General features: G+C 36.4%; 1 protein-coding gene and 1 non-coding gene across 3 annotated transcripts in view; both read left to right on the top strand.

The window, feature by feature from the left end:
- ANKMY2 (ankyrin repeat and MYND domain containing 2) overlaps nt 1–18,446 on the top strand; it is a 37,388-nt gene that overhangs the window by 1,641 nt on the left and 17,301 nt on the right. For both annotated transcript variants that reach the window (XM_059171276.1, XM_059171277.1), the window contains exons 2-4: nt 4,129–4,193; nt 9,788–9,926; nt 12,013–12,111. In XM_059171276.1, coding sequence (XP_059027259.1) covers nt 4,129–4,193; nt 9,788–9,926; nt 12,013–12,111 — 303 coding nt within the window. The remainder of the gene's footprint in view (nt 1–4,128; nt 4,194–9,787; nt 9,927–12,012; nt 12,112–18,446) is intronic.
- LOC131830885 (U4 spliceosomal RNA) lies at nt 2,305–2,447 on the top strand. The gene has a single exon (XR_009353430.1). It is a non-coding gene; the product is annotated as a U4 spliceosomal RNA (small nuclear RNA).

The following is an 18,446-nucleotide window of genomic DNA, read 5'->3' as shown; positions in this document are numbered from 1 at the left end:
CATGTGAGCCCCAGCTGTGTGCCAGGTACTGTGCTGGAAGAAGGAAACAGGATCCACTCAGAATCCACCAGGAATGGACATTCTGCTTTTAAACAGTCCGGCACTATCAGTTTTTCAAATTATAAACAATTGAGCAGTTTTATAAAGTGGGTTTTTGGAAGAGATGGGGGGAAGGAATCCTTGGATATTTCCTTAGGTATACACAAGTTTTTATTTTAAAGATCATATAAAAGAATTAATGTCAAATTTAGTCTGGGTAGTGCTGTGATGTTTCTGGGTCCACATTGTACATCAGGTTGCATTCGTGCTGAGACAGTGTGGTTCACCAATTTCGTTGGCCCAACCAGTGAGAAAACAACTGAGATGGACTCAGTCTGTGATACAGTCTTGTCAAGTGAAGGTCCTTGGGCCATCACTGTACTCTCAAAGAAAAATAATGGGAGATGTGAGAAAATAATGACTAGTCAGCCTTTATTGAATGTTGGTGTGAGCCAGGTATGAGCTCTTGATGAGCTAGGAATTATTTTTAAGCAACAGCATGATGAGAGACTACATGGGGTGGTTCACCATGCAGGTCTAATTTGGAATCCTACCACGATCATATGCTGGTGATGTGGCCTTGGGCAAGTTACTGTCCTGAGCTTCTCCTTGGTACTGACTTCATAACATTGTTGGGAGGATCAAATGAATTAGTGGCTATAAAGCATTGAAAGTGCTATTTGTCTTATCTATTACTGTGGTAATACAGTGATCTCCAATTTATAGATGCAGAAACTGAGGAACTGAGAAGTTAGATAACTTGTCCAGTGTCACACGGGAAATAAGTGGCAAAGCAGAAATCTCATTTGGCTTATAGTCCTAGAAATACAGTGGACTTGAAAACTAATTAAACAGGAGCTCCTGGGTGGTTCATACAGTTATCTGCCTTCAGCTCACATCATGATCCCAGAGTTCTGGGATCGAGTTCCACATTGGGCTCTCTGCTCAGCAGGGAGCCTGCTTCTCCCTCTCCCTCTGCCTGGCAATACACCTACTTGTGATCTCTTTCTTCCTATCAAATAAGTAAGAAAAATCTTAAAAAAAAAAAAAAAAAGAAAGAAAGAAAGAAAGAAAGAAAACTAAAGAAAAAGTGAAACCAGAACCATATCTGTCCATACCATATTCACTTCTAGAGGCAATTTAATATCAGCAACAACAGTATCATCTGTCAAGTTAAATTCACTTTAATTTTCAAATGTTACTGATTTTGTAGTTTTGTGTACATTTGATTTGTGAAATATTTTTTGGTTTAGAGTTGAATGAAGGTCCTCTGCAAAGTTTGTATTTATACTTATAAGAAATATATTTTTTTAAGTAGGTGGATAGAGTTCCTAATTTTTTCCCCCATTGATATATTTCTCAACTTTGGGAGGTACTAGATCAGTCAGCACTAGTACTTGACAATAAACTTTCATTCAAGTGTGACCTGTCATTTTGGCCAATCCAAAATAAACTCAGCATATGACTGAATATCTCTCTTTGGCCAGTCAGTACCTTTCAGAAGTTAAGTAGACTGTGAGTGAGACTTAACAATTTAGAGAATACTGCACATTGCTCCTGGACACTTTTAGAAAAATTTCTTCTTCAGGTGACTTCATATGCTAGGTATCTTACAGATTGTATATTTGTTAGAAATACCAAGAAGTTCCAGTTAAAACTGAGAAGCTCTTACATAGATACCATTCATATCATAGTTAATGATGGCATCCATTCGATGACATTTAAGAACAGAAAATTGGAATCACTGAAGCACATCCAGTGGGCTTATATTACATGTACATTGACCCATTCTTCTAAGTTCTGATATCTTTTTTCTTGAGCACTGAGAAAGCACTATTTCAAAATAAATTAAACTTTCCTTAAGGGTATAAACCAGAAGATCTTCCATTACTTGTTTAGTACCTGAAATCTCTGGGATTGTGGGCTTAATGAGAAAGTAATGAATTTATTACTTTTTTTTCATTATTTACATAATGAAAAATTATGAAATGGGCTTGGACAATAAGGTTTATTTTACCAACAAATTGCAGTAAAAAGCACGATAAGTGGTACATATTTTAAGTGTATTCTAAATCTTCTATAATTTTCTAGTGAATGTCATTAATTAAGGAATTAAATTAATTAAATTAGGAAAATAAAATTAGAAATCATCACAAGTTTTTCTTCTTTGGGTATTTTGCTCATCTGTTTTCTAAAATCTGGAAGCCCAAACAGTTTGAGAAAAAAAATTTCATCCTTGTCCCTGCATTTTAAAAAGTGAAGTGGAGCTTTGCGCAGTGGCAGTATCGTAGCCAATGAGGTTTATCCGAGGCGCCATTATTGCTAATTAAAAAGTGAAGTGGAAATCAGTGGTATATGTGTTCATCTCTCATCTTTATTTACTTACATTGAATTGCTTCCTGACAAGACAGATTTAACTTAGACTGTTGGCCATGGGGCTAAACACTTTATAGAATTATCGACCTATTTTCTTGCATGAGCCTAATGTTTGTGATTGTAATCCCCACCCTCCCCTAACATGGAACGTGCTTTGACATGCTCACAGTCCCTGTAGTATTCTCCCTTTCCTGCATAAACATCTCCTAATCAGATGGGAAATCACTTCATTCATTTCTCACTGGATAATGGAAATCAGCCAAAGCATCTTCCTGAAGTAAAATTGGGTGGCCAGAGTTTTTGTTCTATTTTAATTCCTTTCTAAAGATGTTGGAGAAAGTCTCTGTTGAGAAGGCCAGGGATGAATAATGTTCCATGTAGAACTTGCTCATAAGCTTGAGGGCTTTCCCCCATTCATCCTGTAGTCCTTCAGCCAGTGATACAAACTGCCCCCCGATGGAGTAGAGGGTCAGAAAAATGCACTATTTACATGATAGCTGCTGTCAGAATCCAGGGATTTGTAGATCATTCACTTGACACATTACCCCAGCAGAGCTATTTCTCTGTCAGTCTAGGAGATATTTCTCTGTCCATTCCCTGTTCATGTGAGGCAACCAGATGACTTGCCTAAGGAGCAGGTCAGGGAGAGAGAAAAATGCTAATCTTTATTTTGCATTCCACATTTAACCTGGAAAACTAGCAGAAGTTAGCATATTCTTAAACTGTAATTTTCAGTTGAAGGAGAGAAAAAACTCCCAGTTGTGGGATGTTCCTATTCTTTTATATCCTTGTGAAGGAGAGGTTTGTCTCATTCTTTCTTCCTGAGAACATTCTAATTTCATTGTTCTTTTCCCCATCAAACCAGAAATTTTATGGCAGAACAAGTAGCTGACTATTATTAACGATGATAATAGCAACATTCTTGCAACTACTTGCTTATGTCAGTATGCCTCACAGAAGACTGGAAAAACTTGACAGTTGTGGCCCAACTATAGCTTATTTCCAAATTTACAAACGGCTAACCTTCAGGTTTATGTTCGAGGACATTCAGTATGACAGTCTGAGTAATGACCATAGGCACTTTTCTATGGAACTGGGCTACAAAGAAATGTTTACCTAAGCATTTCTTTTTTTTCTTTTCTTTCTTTCTTTCTTCTTTTTTTTTTTTAATCTAAGCATTTCTAAAGCAAGAATTCTATTATAAGTATGCTGCCATCAAGTCACAGGGCCTGGTGATGGCAGAGTATAGAGATCCTGATTGTATTTTGAACTCCAGTTATTACACGAACTGGAATTTAAGCTTTAGATTGCGGGTTGGACTAGATGCCCTTTAAGATTTCAGTAGTAAGAGTCTCATGTTTTGTGGTTATTGTATCACTGCCAAAAGGAAAATATGGCCAATTTAATATACTCTAAGGTCAGTGGAAGTAAAAACACGGTGGAGCTATTTTCGTGTCTATAAATCTGTTCTTCTGTCTAATTACTCGGTGGAAAAAATGCTGTTATGTTGATGCTTTATTTCTTAACAGTCTAACCAGACTAGTTTTAGTTTTACATATAACCCTTTAACATTTGTTTTCGTGATGTTAGATTTTTTTTTGTTGTAATGATAACCTTATTTTTCATTTCCTTCCTTCTTTCCTTCTTTTCTTCTTTCCTCCCTACTTCCCTTCCTCCTTCCCTTCCTTCCTTCCTTATTTTTCTTTTCTAAAGGTACGGTCCAAGAAGCTGGAACACTATTAGCCAGCAAGAACGTCCGCGTCAACTGTTTGGATGAGGTAAGATTTAAAAAGTTGAATAAAGTGCTTTACTTTTTATAAGAGTGGATAATACCTAAAATGTAATATTCACAGTTGTTTGCTAGCATTTGTGCTTAAGTTATACTAATCTCTAAGCCAAAGTGAGCAGACAGGTTACAAAGACAAGCATGTAAAAACATGTTTAATTTTATTAGTCAAGTCCACATTAAACCACATCATATCATTTCTTATAAAGAGTGAGAAACACTGGACTTCTCTGTACTAATGAATTAGGTGTAAATTGACATCACACACTGGAGAAAATTTTAGAATATGTGTCATTTTTAAATATGCATACTTTTGATACAGCAGTTCTACTTCTAGGGTAAAGCTAACCAAACCTAAACTCAACTTCCTAGAATAACTGCTCTTCAAAATAACTTTCTGCATTGATGGTGGTGTCTTTCCTGGCCGGTCCGATATCGGCCATTAACCACGTGTGGCTAGTGTCTTCTTTATTTTATAGTGTGTCTCTAGTGTTAGAAAGTAAGCTGAACAATACTTGCTCATGCAAAAGAGGAAGGGGTTTTACTGACCCTCTACTTAGAAATAGGTACCAAAATTAACATCAGACAAAATAAAGTTTAAAGCAAAAAATAAAAAAAAATTTTGTTAAATGACTTTCTCATCGATTAAATTAATAATTAATAACCTACCAAGAATATTGTAGCTTTAAGCCTTCACTTACAAGCTTATAAGCTTTGAAGTACATAAAGAAAAAGAGAATTCAAAGGAGAAATTTGTAAGACCACAGTAACGCCTTTAAGAAACCACCAGATTAAATAGCAAAAAAGTAATTTAGGGAACAAAAAATTTGGGTAACTAATTGACAGTCAATGCACTGTGTGTAACTTGGACAAAAATAGTACATTGTCTTTTACATGGAACACTGATAAAAATTAGTCTATGTATTATGCTATTTTATAAAGGCAATTTTAGCTAATTTCAAAGAAATTCACCTAATGCAGTAGAATACACTGAAAATACACAAAAATATGATCCAAATAATAAAACGACCTGAAATTTTTATTTTAATTCTAAGTAATTCTTGGGTTAAAGAAGGACTAGAGGTAGTAATTGTCTGCAATTTAGAACTGTAAGCAAACTTATCAAAAGTTCCTGTTTATCAAAAGCTGGATTATATGGCCAAAGTGATAGAAGAAATTTTGCAGCATTTATTGTTATACTTTCAATCTGTGTGGTGTTGTGAGCTTTTAATTTGAAATCTTTAATAAAGCTTAGGCTATCCTCAGAGAGCAGAGGAAATGAACCCGTGAACGTGAATGTTTGAAAAAGCCATCAGGCCCAAGCAACAAAAGGAAAACTGAAAACTAAAATTTTTATGCTTCACAGTATGCCATGAAAAAAGTGAAAAGATAATCCACAGATTGGTTTTACAGATCATATCTGATAAGGGACTTCTAACTGGAAGCTATTACAAATTCTACAACTCAATAATAAAAAGACAAATAACACATTAAAAAATGGGCAAAGGTTCTGACTAGGCACTGCTCCAAAAAGATATTCAGATGACCAATATGCACGTGAAAAAGTGCTGAATATTAGCTATGAGGGAACTACAGCGAGATACCACCTCACACTCCCTGGGATGGCTATAAAGACAATGAAAATGAAAAGCAAATGGAAAAATGCTCAATATTAGCTGCCCTCAACACTCAGCGGGGCACCTGCCTCTCGCTTTCCCTCTCCCTCTGCCTGCTACTCCGCCTGCTTGTGCGCGCTCTCTCTCCCCCCCCCCCTCTGTCAAATAAATAAATAAAATTCAAAACAAGACAAAAAAAACTTAGAAGAATGGGGATCAAGCCAAGGAGATTCTTGGGGATCCTGGGGACAGTTTTGGCTTCCTTGATATTCCTTGAAGGTAATACTTCTCTCACCACTTGCATTCTCTTTCCCTGGAAGTTTTTTCCACTGGTCATTTAAATCCTTTGTGTAGCCATTCCCTTTAGGAAAGGGATTTGTCCAAAGCCACCTGCCTAGACATTTCTTAACTCTCCTTTTTCAACTAATAATCTCTTCTTGCTCTCTGCCATTCTGTTTCCCTCTTTTCGATGTTCTTTCTCTAGAGCACTTGAACCACCTGTCCTGTCACCTCAACTAAAATTTGAATGTCAGGGACTTAGTCTGGAGGAGCATGGAATTAGTTCATTGCTACCCACAGCACATAAACCTGTGACGGATATATATTAGGCACTCAGGAAATATTTGCTGAATGAATGAAAGCTTTAGGTAATGATAGAGAATTATAACATAATAGGCTAATATTGATAAATTCTTCGATTTAAGAATCATGGGGGAGAAGCTTCAGTTCTTTTTCGGTCATTAATATCTAAAGAATTTTAGCTGCTTGTTTTTCAAGCAGTTCAGTTAAGCAGACTTCTTCCAGAGTTGCCTTTGGGAAATGACAGGGAAGTGGGGAATTTTACTTTTGATGTTTCAAATGATTCGAATATGCTGTAGATTATAAGACTCATCCAGATTTCAGAAATAGTAAAAAAAAAAAAGGAAGGGGGTGGAGATCGGTGATAATTTGTAAGATTCTAATATTTGCGAAGGACAACTCAGTTTCAGAGATGTTAAAATATAACTGATGAATTACATGTAACACTGTGATAATATTTTATGAAACCTTATTTCCCCTTTCGTGATTTGAGTTGGGATGGACATTAGGTATTATTTTTTTCTAACTGATAATAGTTTGTTTCATTTTTATAACTAGAAGATGACATTTTCAATTTAATTTATTTTGAACATGGGCATATTCTTTTCTATATCTAGTAGATTGATAGTATTTTAAATTATCCAATTCCTTTTATACTGGAATACATAAAAATACTAGAAAGACTAGAAAATTTGTAGGATGGTAGCTGCTTTATATCTGTTTGGAACATCAAAATTTATTAATGTCACTTCCTTATTTTCTTTGCCCATTGAGATGTTTCCATAAAGAACAGTCTGTACTATAACTCAGATAATGCATAGTAAAAATTACATTCAAAATTTGTAATTCTTTTTGTTCTTATGATTCAAAATTGAACTAAGAAAGTGTATGAGATATCCTCTTACTTGGAAAGCTTCTATACATTTCATAATACACATTATGTTGTATACCTGAAATTAATACAACATTGTATGTAAATTATATCTCAGTAAAAAAAAAAAAAAGAAAAAGAAAAGAAAAGCTTAATATAAATGATCAGTTAGCACATGTTTGGCTTCTGTTTCCCAGGATCAAACAGCCCAGCACTGACAGCTGATATGGGAAAAAGATATACAGCTTTATAGACATGACAAAGATAACAAGTTCAGAGATTGCACAGAAAATGATATGATTGGGTTTGCTCATTGCCCCTTTAAAAAGCTCTCATGGATTGCCTCTGAAAAACCAGTCCCTGTTAAGACTGCTGGTAAATAAGAAAGAGCAAAAAGAAAGAAAATAAAAAAAAAAAAAAAGAGGAAACAGGATCAGGAATCTGGGAGGCAGGCAGATTAAGTGGACAGAAGTGATCAACACAGAGGACAGTTAAAACACAAGCAGACATAAACAGGTGAGGACACTTTGCAATGTAACCTCCCCAAATTTTGCACATCTTCTTAGTTCTTAAGCATCTTTTCTCATTGTGTTGAATGCTGCTTTAGATTTTTTAAATATATAGAACAGTATATATATGTCCTATATTATATTTACGTGTCCTATATTATATATAGGACAGTATTATAGTGTTAGGCTTAATCATTCAGTCTTTCCTTGTAGGATGGGGTTGGGGTGTGATTGACTGCCCATCTGCCTGTACTGTGTCCTTCCCCACCTCACAGGTTAATGCCAGCTTCTTGTGTCCAGGTTATAGCATCCTTTGGGGGCTATCACCCTAGCCATGTTCTGAATACATTTTGCCTCACTCAAAAGGTAATAACCGGATAGTTCATTCCCACTTCTCAAAGCTGAGAGAGAGAGAGAGAGAGAGAGAGAGAGAGAGATTGAGAGTGTGTGTGTGTGTGTGTGTAATGAGATCCTGATTACCCGCACCTTCCTGAGCCACTCCCAACCTTGTAGTATCTTGTAGATACTCCCAACAAAGGAAGTCTTAACATTATAATCTTATCAATGTTTTATTGTTCTCAAGAAACAATGAGGACTCCTACTGGGATGTCTTCTGGAGAGCCTCTTGAAAGGTCCCAGCCTTCCTATAATTCTCTCACCAGTAACCCTTCAAGAATATTGGTTGGGCGCCTGGATGACTCAAGTCAGTTAAGTGTCTGCCTTCTGCTCAGTCCTCGTATCCCTGGGGCATCAGGCTCCATGCTCTGCCTGGAGTCTGCTTCTCCTCTGCCTGCTGCTCCCCCTGCTTGTGTTCTCTCTTACTCTCCCTTTCTGACAAATAAGTAAAATCTCAAAAAAAAAAAAAAATACTGCTAGCTTCTGTTCATAATAATAGTGTGGGATCATAAAGAACAATTCAAAGCATGTTAGTATTCGGAGGTTTACGAGATTGTGTTTTGGAGAGGTTTTTATCAAAAACAGCTTTGATATGCCAGCATTTTTTGCTTATCCTGGTTTACTTGAGAACAACTTGTTCATTTATCTACCAAATAGTATCAGATTCCCAGAACAAATAAAGCTGGATGTTTCACTGGATATGCACAAAGCATATGGAGACTAAACAGTGGAGTGTAAATACTTCCAACCATTTCTCGGTATTTATACATTCAGTCATGTATGTGATCAAATCATACATATTCAAAATGTACATGTGGTTTGGGGATCATTGTTTTTAAAATGATACCATGGAAATAGACATTTGCTGCATCTTGTTTTTCTCATTGTCAGTAATTCGTGGAACTCTCTCCAGTTCTCTAGATACAGATTCGCTCCTGTCCCTGGCTTCATGGCATTCCATGTTGTGGATATAACATACTCCATTCAGCTTTCTCTTTGATAGGCATTCTAATTGTTTTGTGTTTGTTTATTGGTTTTTAAAAATATCTCTGCATTCGGGCACCTGGGTGGCTCAGTGGGTTAAGCTTTTGCCTTCGGCTTGGGTCAAGGTCTCAGGGTCTTGGGATCAAGGCCTGCATCGGGCTCTCTGCTCTCTGGAGAGCCTGCTTCCCCCTCTCTCTCTGCCTGCCTCTCTGCCTACTTGTGATCTCTCTCTCTCTCTGTCAAATAAATAAATAAAATCTTAAAAAAAAATTCTGCATTCGTATTTGTTGGCTCATTTGTTTTCCTAGGAACTAAGTGTGAGATGAGAACCCAGATGATCTAGGTTTGGTACTTGCCTGGCCATTTTACTGCTGCTTATGTGAGGGTGAGCAAGTCTTCTCTGAATCTGTCTGCTAAACTATTAAAAAAAAAAATTAGGTAACAAAACCATCGTTTTTCCTCAGCAGTTTATGAAAGATCCAAGTGAGGAAATGAACATAAAGTCCTTTACAAATTATAAAGGTGAATTTATTAATTCATGTTTCTTTTATGTTTTTGAATAATTGCAGGAATTGTTCATAGGGGAAGAGGTAAATAAGTAAAATTAATACTTTTTTCCTTTCTGTTGAAGAATGGAATGACTCCTCTAATGCATGCTGCCTATAAAGGGAAGCTTGATATGTGCAAATTACTTTTACGACATGGAGCTGATGTAAATTGTCATCAACATGAGCACGGATACACAGCCCTCATGTTTGCTGCGCTTTCTGGTGAAGTTTTGGCGTTTATTCTAATATCTTACTATTAGTCATCCCTACAAATTTGTTATAAGTATATGCATACTTTTAAATTAAATGCTTTTTCGTTATAGTAATTTTAAGATCGGTTCTTATAGAAAAGGTAGGAATTGGTTTTTGAAGTTATAACGTATGAAATATATTTAATTTGTAATATGTTTCTTTACTTATTTAAATCATTTAATTGTACTGACGGTCTATTTTGTGTAGAGTTAGGAAGTTGAATCGTTTTTCTTTCAGATTAGTTCTGTTGATGTTCTGTATCTTTGTATTATGAAGTAATCTGAGAACTTGGTTCTCTTGAGAAAATAGCTGCTATGATAGAGTTGTCTCTCTGTTTCACTGACATTTATGTACTGAATTCTGCTGATCCAATTATAAATTTACTCTTGACAAACCATAAGTGACTCTTAATCTCACAAAACAAACTGAGGGTTGCTGGGGGTAGGGGGGTTAGGAGAAGGGGGGTAAGGTTATGGACATTGGGGGTGGTGTGTGCTTTGGTGAGTGCTGTGGGGTGTGTGGACCTGGCGATTCACGGACCCTGTACCCCTGGGGGTAAAAATATATGTTTATAAAAAATAAAAAATTAAAAAAAAAAGAAATTTACTCTTACTCATGTTGCTTATGATTTGTAAATAAAGACAACCGGGAAACATTTAAAATTAAGTGGAGTTAACCATAGTTGTAGTTTTTTTTCCTAATAAACTGAGGATGTAATATAATATTCTCACACTTGAAAAGCAGTAATCTGTATTTTGATAAGCCTGGGACAGGAAAGCATGGGGGTGCTTCGATGGGCTAGCTATGTAACGCGTATTAATGAGGGCATTTGCTGTGGGCAATGGGCGTTGTACGTAAGTGGTGATTCACTGAATTCTACACCCGAAACTAACATTGTACTGTGTGTCAACTAGCTGGAATTTAAATAAAAACTTGGGATAAAAGGAAAGCATTTCTAAATATGATACATAAAATATACAATTAAAATAGGACAACATTGACCAATTTGATTATATATAAGTTTAACATTTCCAAATATAGAATATACCATATAGAGAGTAAAATACAAATGCAAAACTAAGGAAAATATTTATTACGTATCTCTAAGGGTCATAACACTCTATATCAGGAGTTCTCATAAATGATTTAGAAACAAGTGCTGTAATACAAAATTGTATTGGACCAAATTGAACAGAAAACACAAGAAATAGAATTGGTTCATGAGGATATGAAAGGCTTTCACCAATAAACAAAGAAATGCAGATTACAAGAATAAATGATCATTTGTCAGTTACCATATTGGCAGAGGTCAAGAAGAGAGCTAATGTCCAGCATTGGTTGTAGGGATTTCTCTGAACCATTTTGGGATATGCATATCAGCCCAACCTTGCTGGAAGTCAGCCTGGCAAAATGCAGCTAAAATATGCATGACTTTGATTCTTACGGTGTTTTCCAGGAACTGTTCTAAGGAAATCATAGTTCAAACTTGCTAAAATTAATGGAAAATGCTGGTCACTGAGTATAATTTATAATAGCAAGTATCTGTGATGATTACATTAGTAATAGAATGCAAATAGAATAAAGGCAAATGGATGTTTAGAGAGAAGAGTAAAGAAAGATAGACCATCACCTGTTAAATCATTATTCCAGGGCTTATAGGTGTGAGGGTTGGAATGGATTGGTAGATACCAAGTGGAAACGTGTTTTCATTTTCTCTCTCTTTATTGTTGATATTTTTTGTTTTGACTTTAACTAAGAATTATCTGTCAGAAAAATATATTTGGTTTTGTTTGAAAAAAGTGATAATTCCTAATTCCATACCATTTTTTAATTGCCTGAAGGCATTTTACGCAAAATGAGGTTAATTTCTATGTGGATTTTAGTGTCATTTTCCCATTTACTATAGTTACGGTTTATACTTTAGGAAAAAAAATGAAAATATTCACAAGATAGAAACCTAAAATTAAATGGGGGACAAGGGTCCAGATAAATTAGAAGGAGATATTTGAATTGTGCTACCCTTAGTATTAACCGACAGGTTACTTTTTAACATCAGGTAACAAAGACATCACATGGGTAATGTTGGAAGCCGGAGCTGAGACAGATGTTGTCAACTCTGTGGGAAGAACTGCAGCTCAGATGGCAGCCTTTGTGGGTGAGTTCATGGCAGTTTTAAATTTAAGCTTTATCTAAAGTGTCCTCCATGAAAAAATACCACTTTGCTTCTCAGAATACAAACTGTGTCATGTATGTTTATTTATTTTTTATTTTTTTAAAGATTTTATTTATTTATTTGTCAGAGAGAGAGAGCGTGCTAAGCAGGGGGAGGGGCAGGCAGATGGAAAAGCAGGTTCCGTGATGAGCAGGGAGCCCGATGAGGGTCTTCATCCTGAGATCATGACCTGAGCTGAAGGCAGATACTTAGCTGACTGAACCACCCAAGCATCTCTCTCATGTTTATTTTTAAAAATGCAAAATGTATACATTTTACTAGGTTTTGTCTAACTTAGCGAACTATGTAGTAATGCTGTGGAGATAACGAGGCTGTTTTGAATTTGTGAGATACCGAGAATAGTGGGGCCATTTGGGTTGTAGTTAAGTGCTTTGAACGAGTATATTTTATTTCTCTAAGGGAACTAGTTTACTCTAAAATCAAGAACATGAACTCTGAAGTCAATAATCGTCAGTTGAAATTCTGGCTGTACCACTCAGTACCAGGTTACTTAATCATTCTGACCTTCAGTTTCCTCATTGTAACTCGGTTCATGGTTACTGAAAGGACTAAGTGAAATATTGATGTAGGGAGCTTTACAGGTAGCACGAAAGAGATGCCATCAGTCACCGTTGCTAATAAAAATGTCAACAATGCAATTTCTTCCTAGAAAGGAACATTAATAATAATATAATATATAGCTGCCTCATTATCATCCTCATCAAGTACAGACATTTATTGTATCTGCCAGTATTTCCTGGTGTATCAGTCCTATTCCAGGACATAATAGGAAGGGTTTGGAAGAGAATGGCGTGCATATTTGGTCACTGGTATTTTGGTCCCACTGATTTGGCAGTTGAGAAGAGTCCAGAGATGGACAAGCAAATATATAGACATCTGATTTATTGGGAATGCAGCCGGTGGCCTTTTTGGGACTAATAAATCATTAAACAAATACTTAATGTTCATAGTCTAGATACCAAGCATTGCTCTAGATGCTACCAAGCATCACTCTAGTGGTGAGTGAGACAGAGGCTCTTCATGCTGTCACGGCAGTGAGAGGCTAATGGCAGACAAGCATTGTGGAAATATACTTCATGGGACATCTTAAGGGTTTCATAGAAGTATATCAGAGAGAGGGATCTTTTATCCTGCCCCAAGGGGGTTTCAAGAGAAATTACATTTAAGATGAAATATAGTGGGAATTAGTCTGTTAGTCTGATATTAGGAGGCAGTGACTGTGTATTTTGCCAAAAGTTGTTACTGTCTCAAAACTGCAAATAGTAGCTACCAATGATTAGGTCAGATAGTCACCGAGACACTCTGTGACAGCTCTGTCATAGCAGATATTCTCATTTTACCTCAATTTCAGGAGGATTTGAGAAAAGTATGGCCTTGCATTGTAAACTTAAGAGAATTAATATTTATCTCCTACCACAAGGGGCTCCCTGGTTCCCCCCAGCTCTCCTCTCAGTTAATGTTGAGGCTGTCAGTATAAGACTCATCTAGGATGATCTTGATTCTCCTATTTTAGTTCATGTCTGCTGCTGAATCATGACAAGATCACAGGCAAATCTCTTCCCTCCATAGACCTCCTGTTTTCTGATCTGTGCCATGAGGCCTGGCAGTTAGATCATAGGAAGTTCTGCTGAACTCTGCAGGTTTTCATTTATGTCCCTAGTGTAGGAAAACAGAGCTCAGACAGAGATTCGGGAACTTTCCTCAGTTCACAGGGCTAGAAGTGAAGGAGCCTGTTCTTTCAAAAATTAATACAGTGTTCTTTTCCTTAACACTACTGCATCCATAAAAATCTAAGGTAGAAATTGTCCACCATCCCATCCTAAAATAAGAGAAACAAGAGTGATATTTTCATTCCACTTTAATCTATATAGAGTGACTTCATAGGCAAAAATTAAACCCCTATTAGTTGACATTATATTTTCCTTTATGGTCAGTCCTTTTAAAAAGTCATTGTCCCCTTTTATAGCCCATGAGCGGAAAAGTTTATATAAATATGGGCACACGTGTACAAGATCATTATCTTTTAAAAAATATCTTTCTATCTTTTAAAAAATATTTTATCTTACAAAGATACTCCTTGTGATTGTTTCCTTTCCTGACCAGTATGCTGTGGAAGTCCCTCTCATCTCAGTAGGTCTAAATTCAGTTCCTCCAACAGTTACTAATATTCCATGATCCAGGCACTCATAGTTCATTTAGCTCTCCCCATGAATAAATTGTACAGGTTTTTAAAAAGATTTTATTTATTTATTTATTTATTTATTTAAGAGAGCACACATGATTGCGGGGGTGGGGGGGTGGCAGAGGAACAGAGGGAGAGGGACAAACAGACCCCACTTGGAGCACAGAGCCTGACACAGGGCTCAATCCTATAACCTGAGCCAAAATCGAGAGCTCGATGCCCAACTGATTGAGCCACCTGTGTGCCCCTGTTGCACAATTTTCAAAAATCACTATAAATAATACAATGATCCTTTGATCTTACATTTTTACATGGTACTACTTTAATATGTATAAAACATATTCTCAGAAGTTAAATGGCTGAGACGCACGGTTTGTATTTTTAATTTTAGTCTAAGTCTAGATTGCTTTCCACAAGGGCATAGAAATTCACACTCCTGTGAAAATCTTCTTCAGCACTGGGTGCTTTCACTCTTGTGTTTTTGCCAATCTGATAGTTGACAAGATGGGATATTGTGAATCTGCTTTTCCCTCATTATTCATGAAATTCAGCTGCTTCTGTTGTTACTTATCTATATTTTTCTTTTCTGTGGATGACTACTCATACTCATTATGTATTTTTCCTTTGGGTTGTCTTTTCTTACTGCTTTGAGGAGATTTATGTATATTATGGATGCGACATTATGTCTATCACACGTGTTTCAGATACTCCTTATATATTTTTCTTTTGACTTTCTGGGAAATTTTGCCATAGAAACTTTATTTTTAAGTAATCATAGTTTTGTTTGTTTGATTGTTTTAAATTCCTTCCATGGTTCTTGTCTTGTCAAAAGAGTTCTTCACTGTCAGTTAACTATTCTCCTAAATTTTTTTCAGATTTTTTTTTTTTACTTTTTTTATATTTTCAAGATTTAATTTTTTTAGAGTTCATTTCCTCTGGATATTTAGTTAGTTATGATAGCACCACTTACAAAACCACTCAACATTTTCCTGCTGAAAGTGAAATACCAGTTTTGTGGTAAGTTAAATTCTCTTCTCTACTGGTATCTATTTCTGGACCCCATATTCTCTTCATGGGGCTGCTTGTTTGTCACTTGGTGTATTCATACCACGTTGTCTGATCACATTGACTTTAAAGCAAGTGTTCCCTTTACTTATTCCTCTTTCAATACATTCCTCACTCCCCTCTTTCTTTGTTTTTTTTTGTTTTGTTTTGTTTTATTTTTTATTTGTTGGTTCTTGTTGGATTTTCATTAAATGTTTATGTAATTAGTTGCAGAGACTGCATGGTATGCCTATATATTGCTTTTTGTTTCTTTTACTTATTTTTTGTTCTTTGGTCTTTTTTTTTTTTTTTTTTTTTAAAGATTTTATTTATTTGACAGACAGAGATCACAATTAGGCAGAGAGGCAGGCAGAGAGAGAGGAGGAAGCAGGCTCCCTGCAGAGCAGAGAGCCCGATGCGGGGCTCGATCCCAGGACGCTGGGATCATGACCTGAGCTGAAGACAGAGGCTTTAACCCACTGAGCCACCCAGGCGCCCCTGTTCTTTGGTCTTAACCATTAGATTCCCTCACAGCAGGTCTTTCTTAAAACTACATTTTTTTCCAAGTTTATTTCTAAATAGTTGGTAGTTATTGCACATATTTTAAGAATTCCCACCACCACTTCCATGCTGTCCTTTCTAGCTGGTTATGGACAATAAGGAGAAAGTCATTGATTTGTTTTTTTGCTTGTCATTTTTACTAGAGTCTTCCTGGCTTTGTAGCTATTCAATTTCATTTATTTTCTATTTGAATTAGCTCTAGGCTTCAAAGTAAGAAGAAATAGTAATAGTGAAAATTGGCATGTCTGTTTTTTTTCTGTTTTTAATGGAAATATTTTTTTAGCTCTTCACTTTTTATAATATCGCTTTTGGTTTTGCCATTGCTGAATGCCACTCTGTCTTGTTTCAGTTTTTAGTTCTACTCTTTCTGATAGTCCATTCATTTTGGGTTTTTGGGTTTTTTGTTGGTTTGGTTTTTTTTCAGATTTTATTTAAATTCAAGTTAATTAAAATATAATGTATTATTGGCTTCAGGGGTAGAATATAGTGATTATCAGTTGCATATAACACCTACTGCTCATCCCATCAAGGGCCCTGCTTAATGCCCATCACCCAATTACCCCATTCCCACACCTATCTCCAGTCCAGCAGCCCTCAGTTTATTCCCTATAGTTAAGAGTCTCTTGGTTTGCCTCCCTCTCTCTTTTTATCTTACTTTATTTTTCCTTCCTTTCTCCTATCTTCATCAGTTTTGTTTCTTAACATCCACATATGAGTGAAATCATATGCTAATTGTCTATCTATGACTGACTTACTTCACTTAGCATTAATACCCTCTCTGTCCATCCAGGTCATGGCAAATGGCAAAATTTCATTCTTTTTGGTGGCTGAGGAGTATTCCATTGTCTATATGGACCACATCTTCTCTATCCATTCAGCAGTCCATGGACATCTGGGCTCTTTCCATAGTTCGGCTGTATTGCTGCTATAAACATTGGGGTGCATGTGCCTGTTTGAATCACTATTTTTGTATCCTTTGGATAAATACCTAGTAGTGCAGCTGCTGGATGATAGAAAAGTTCTATTTTTACCTTTCTGAGGACCCTCCGTGCTATTTCCCAGAGCGGCTGCACCAGTTTGCTATTATAGTCCTTCTTGATTCCTTTTTGGGTTTTGGCATTTGTCAATAATCTCTTTGCCCATCTCTTTGTTCTCAATCTTTATTATTTCATTATATTACGGTAACTACTGCTACATCTATATGTTTATAAACCCATGTACATGTGCTCTGCTCTCTAACCCAAAATCATAGTCTCTGGCTTTTAACAGGTACTCAGCTTGTGCGTATATATCATTACTGATAAACTTGATTGCATCCCTCCTCTTTCACCTCATTATTTTTATGCTTTGTTTTACTTGGTGGTTGCTGGTTGTTTTTGTTTGTGCTTGTGTATTATGTGTGTGTGTGTGTGTGTGTTTCCTTAATGTGACTGGCCTGGTCATTTTAGAGTACATTTATTTCTTCTTTTATTAACTAGAGAGATCAATAAAGTTTTCCCATTCCACTAATGCTTACTCTCCTATTCACAACACTCCCGATTAAACCCATATTTGCCAGTTAAAAGCAAGAACAAAACTATCCCCCATGGCCCACCCGCAAGGCACTGGATTTGCCCATTTAACAGTTCCAACATGAGGAAATCCTTCCAGCTCACTTGTTTTTCCACATTCTCTGCCTCATCAGACAACACGTCTTTCCTTTCCTCCTATACCATTGCCACCAGCTGTGGACTTGGTTGAGAGGGTTCAGTATTTTTAGTACCAAAATGTTATTTGCATGTCATCCATCATGGGTTACTTCTCTTTGACTAATCCTCACAGTCAACAAGATAATTTCTCAGTCAAGTTGCCTCCACCCATTATTCAGATGAACCGTCTCTGCCGTCCACAGTTGGTGTCTACTCCCCCTTTCTCCTTCCCCTTGCTCCATCTTCAGCTGTCTGTTCCCATTTAGATTTGGCTTACAGGACCTTCTCGCATGGTTTATAGATTGAATATGGTTTGAAATCCATGGTAACCGAAATTCTCTTTCTCCCTGAAATGTGAGTACCAGAGCTGGTTTCACAGTTCTTGGATCACTATTCTGTTCCCTCCGTCATACATAGAAGTTACTTCACACTTTTCTGTTGTGAAGTTACTTCATACTTCACACTTTGGAAATGAGAATTTATTTTCCCTTATAATAATCATTCTGGAAGTATATTTCCATTTCAGTTTATCTTAGAAAATAAAAAATTTTACTAACATGTGATTAGTCGTGTATATGCTTACCCCAAGTAAACCAGCCCGTTTCAGTTTATCTTAGAAAATAAAAAATTTTACTAACATGTGATTAGTTGTGTATATGCTTGCCCTGAGTAAACCAGCCTAGGACGGACTCAGTGACCCTATTCAGTCAGGTAGACTACAGTCTAGTGATGGTAGTACTGGCCCCAGATGCACTGCCTAAGCCCCTTGCCCAGCATTTATT

The sequence above is a fragment of the Mustela lutreola genome, chromosome 4 (assembly GCF_030435805.1).
Source record: "Mustela lutreola isolate mMusLut2 chromosome 4, mMusLut2.pri, whole genome shotgun sequence".
NCBI classification, from domain to species: Eukaryota; Metazoa; Chordata; class Mammalia; order Carnivora; family Mustelidae; genus Mustela; species Mustela lutreola.
Note: the sequence above shows the minus strand (reverse complement) of the source record. Positions and strands in the feature narration are given on the sequence as shown.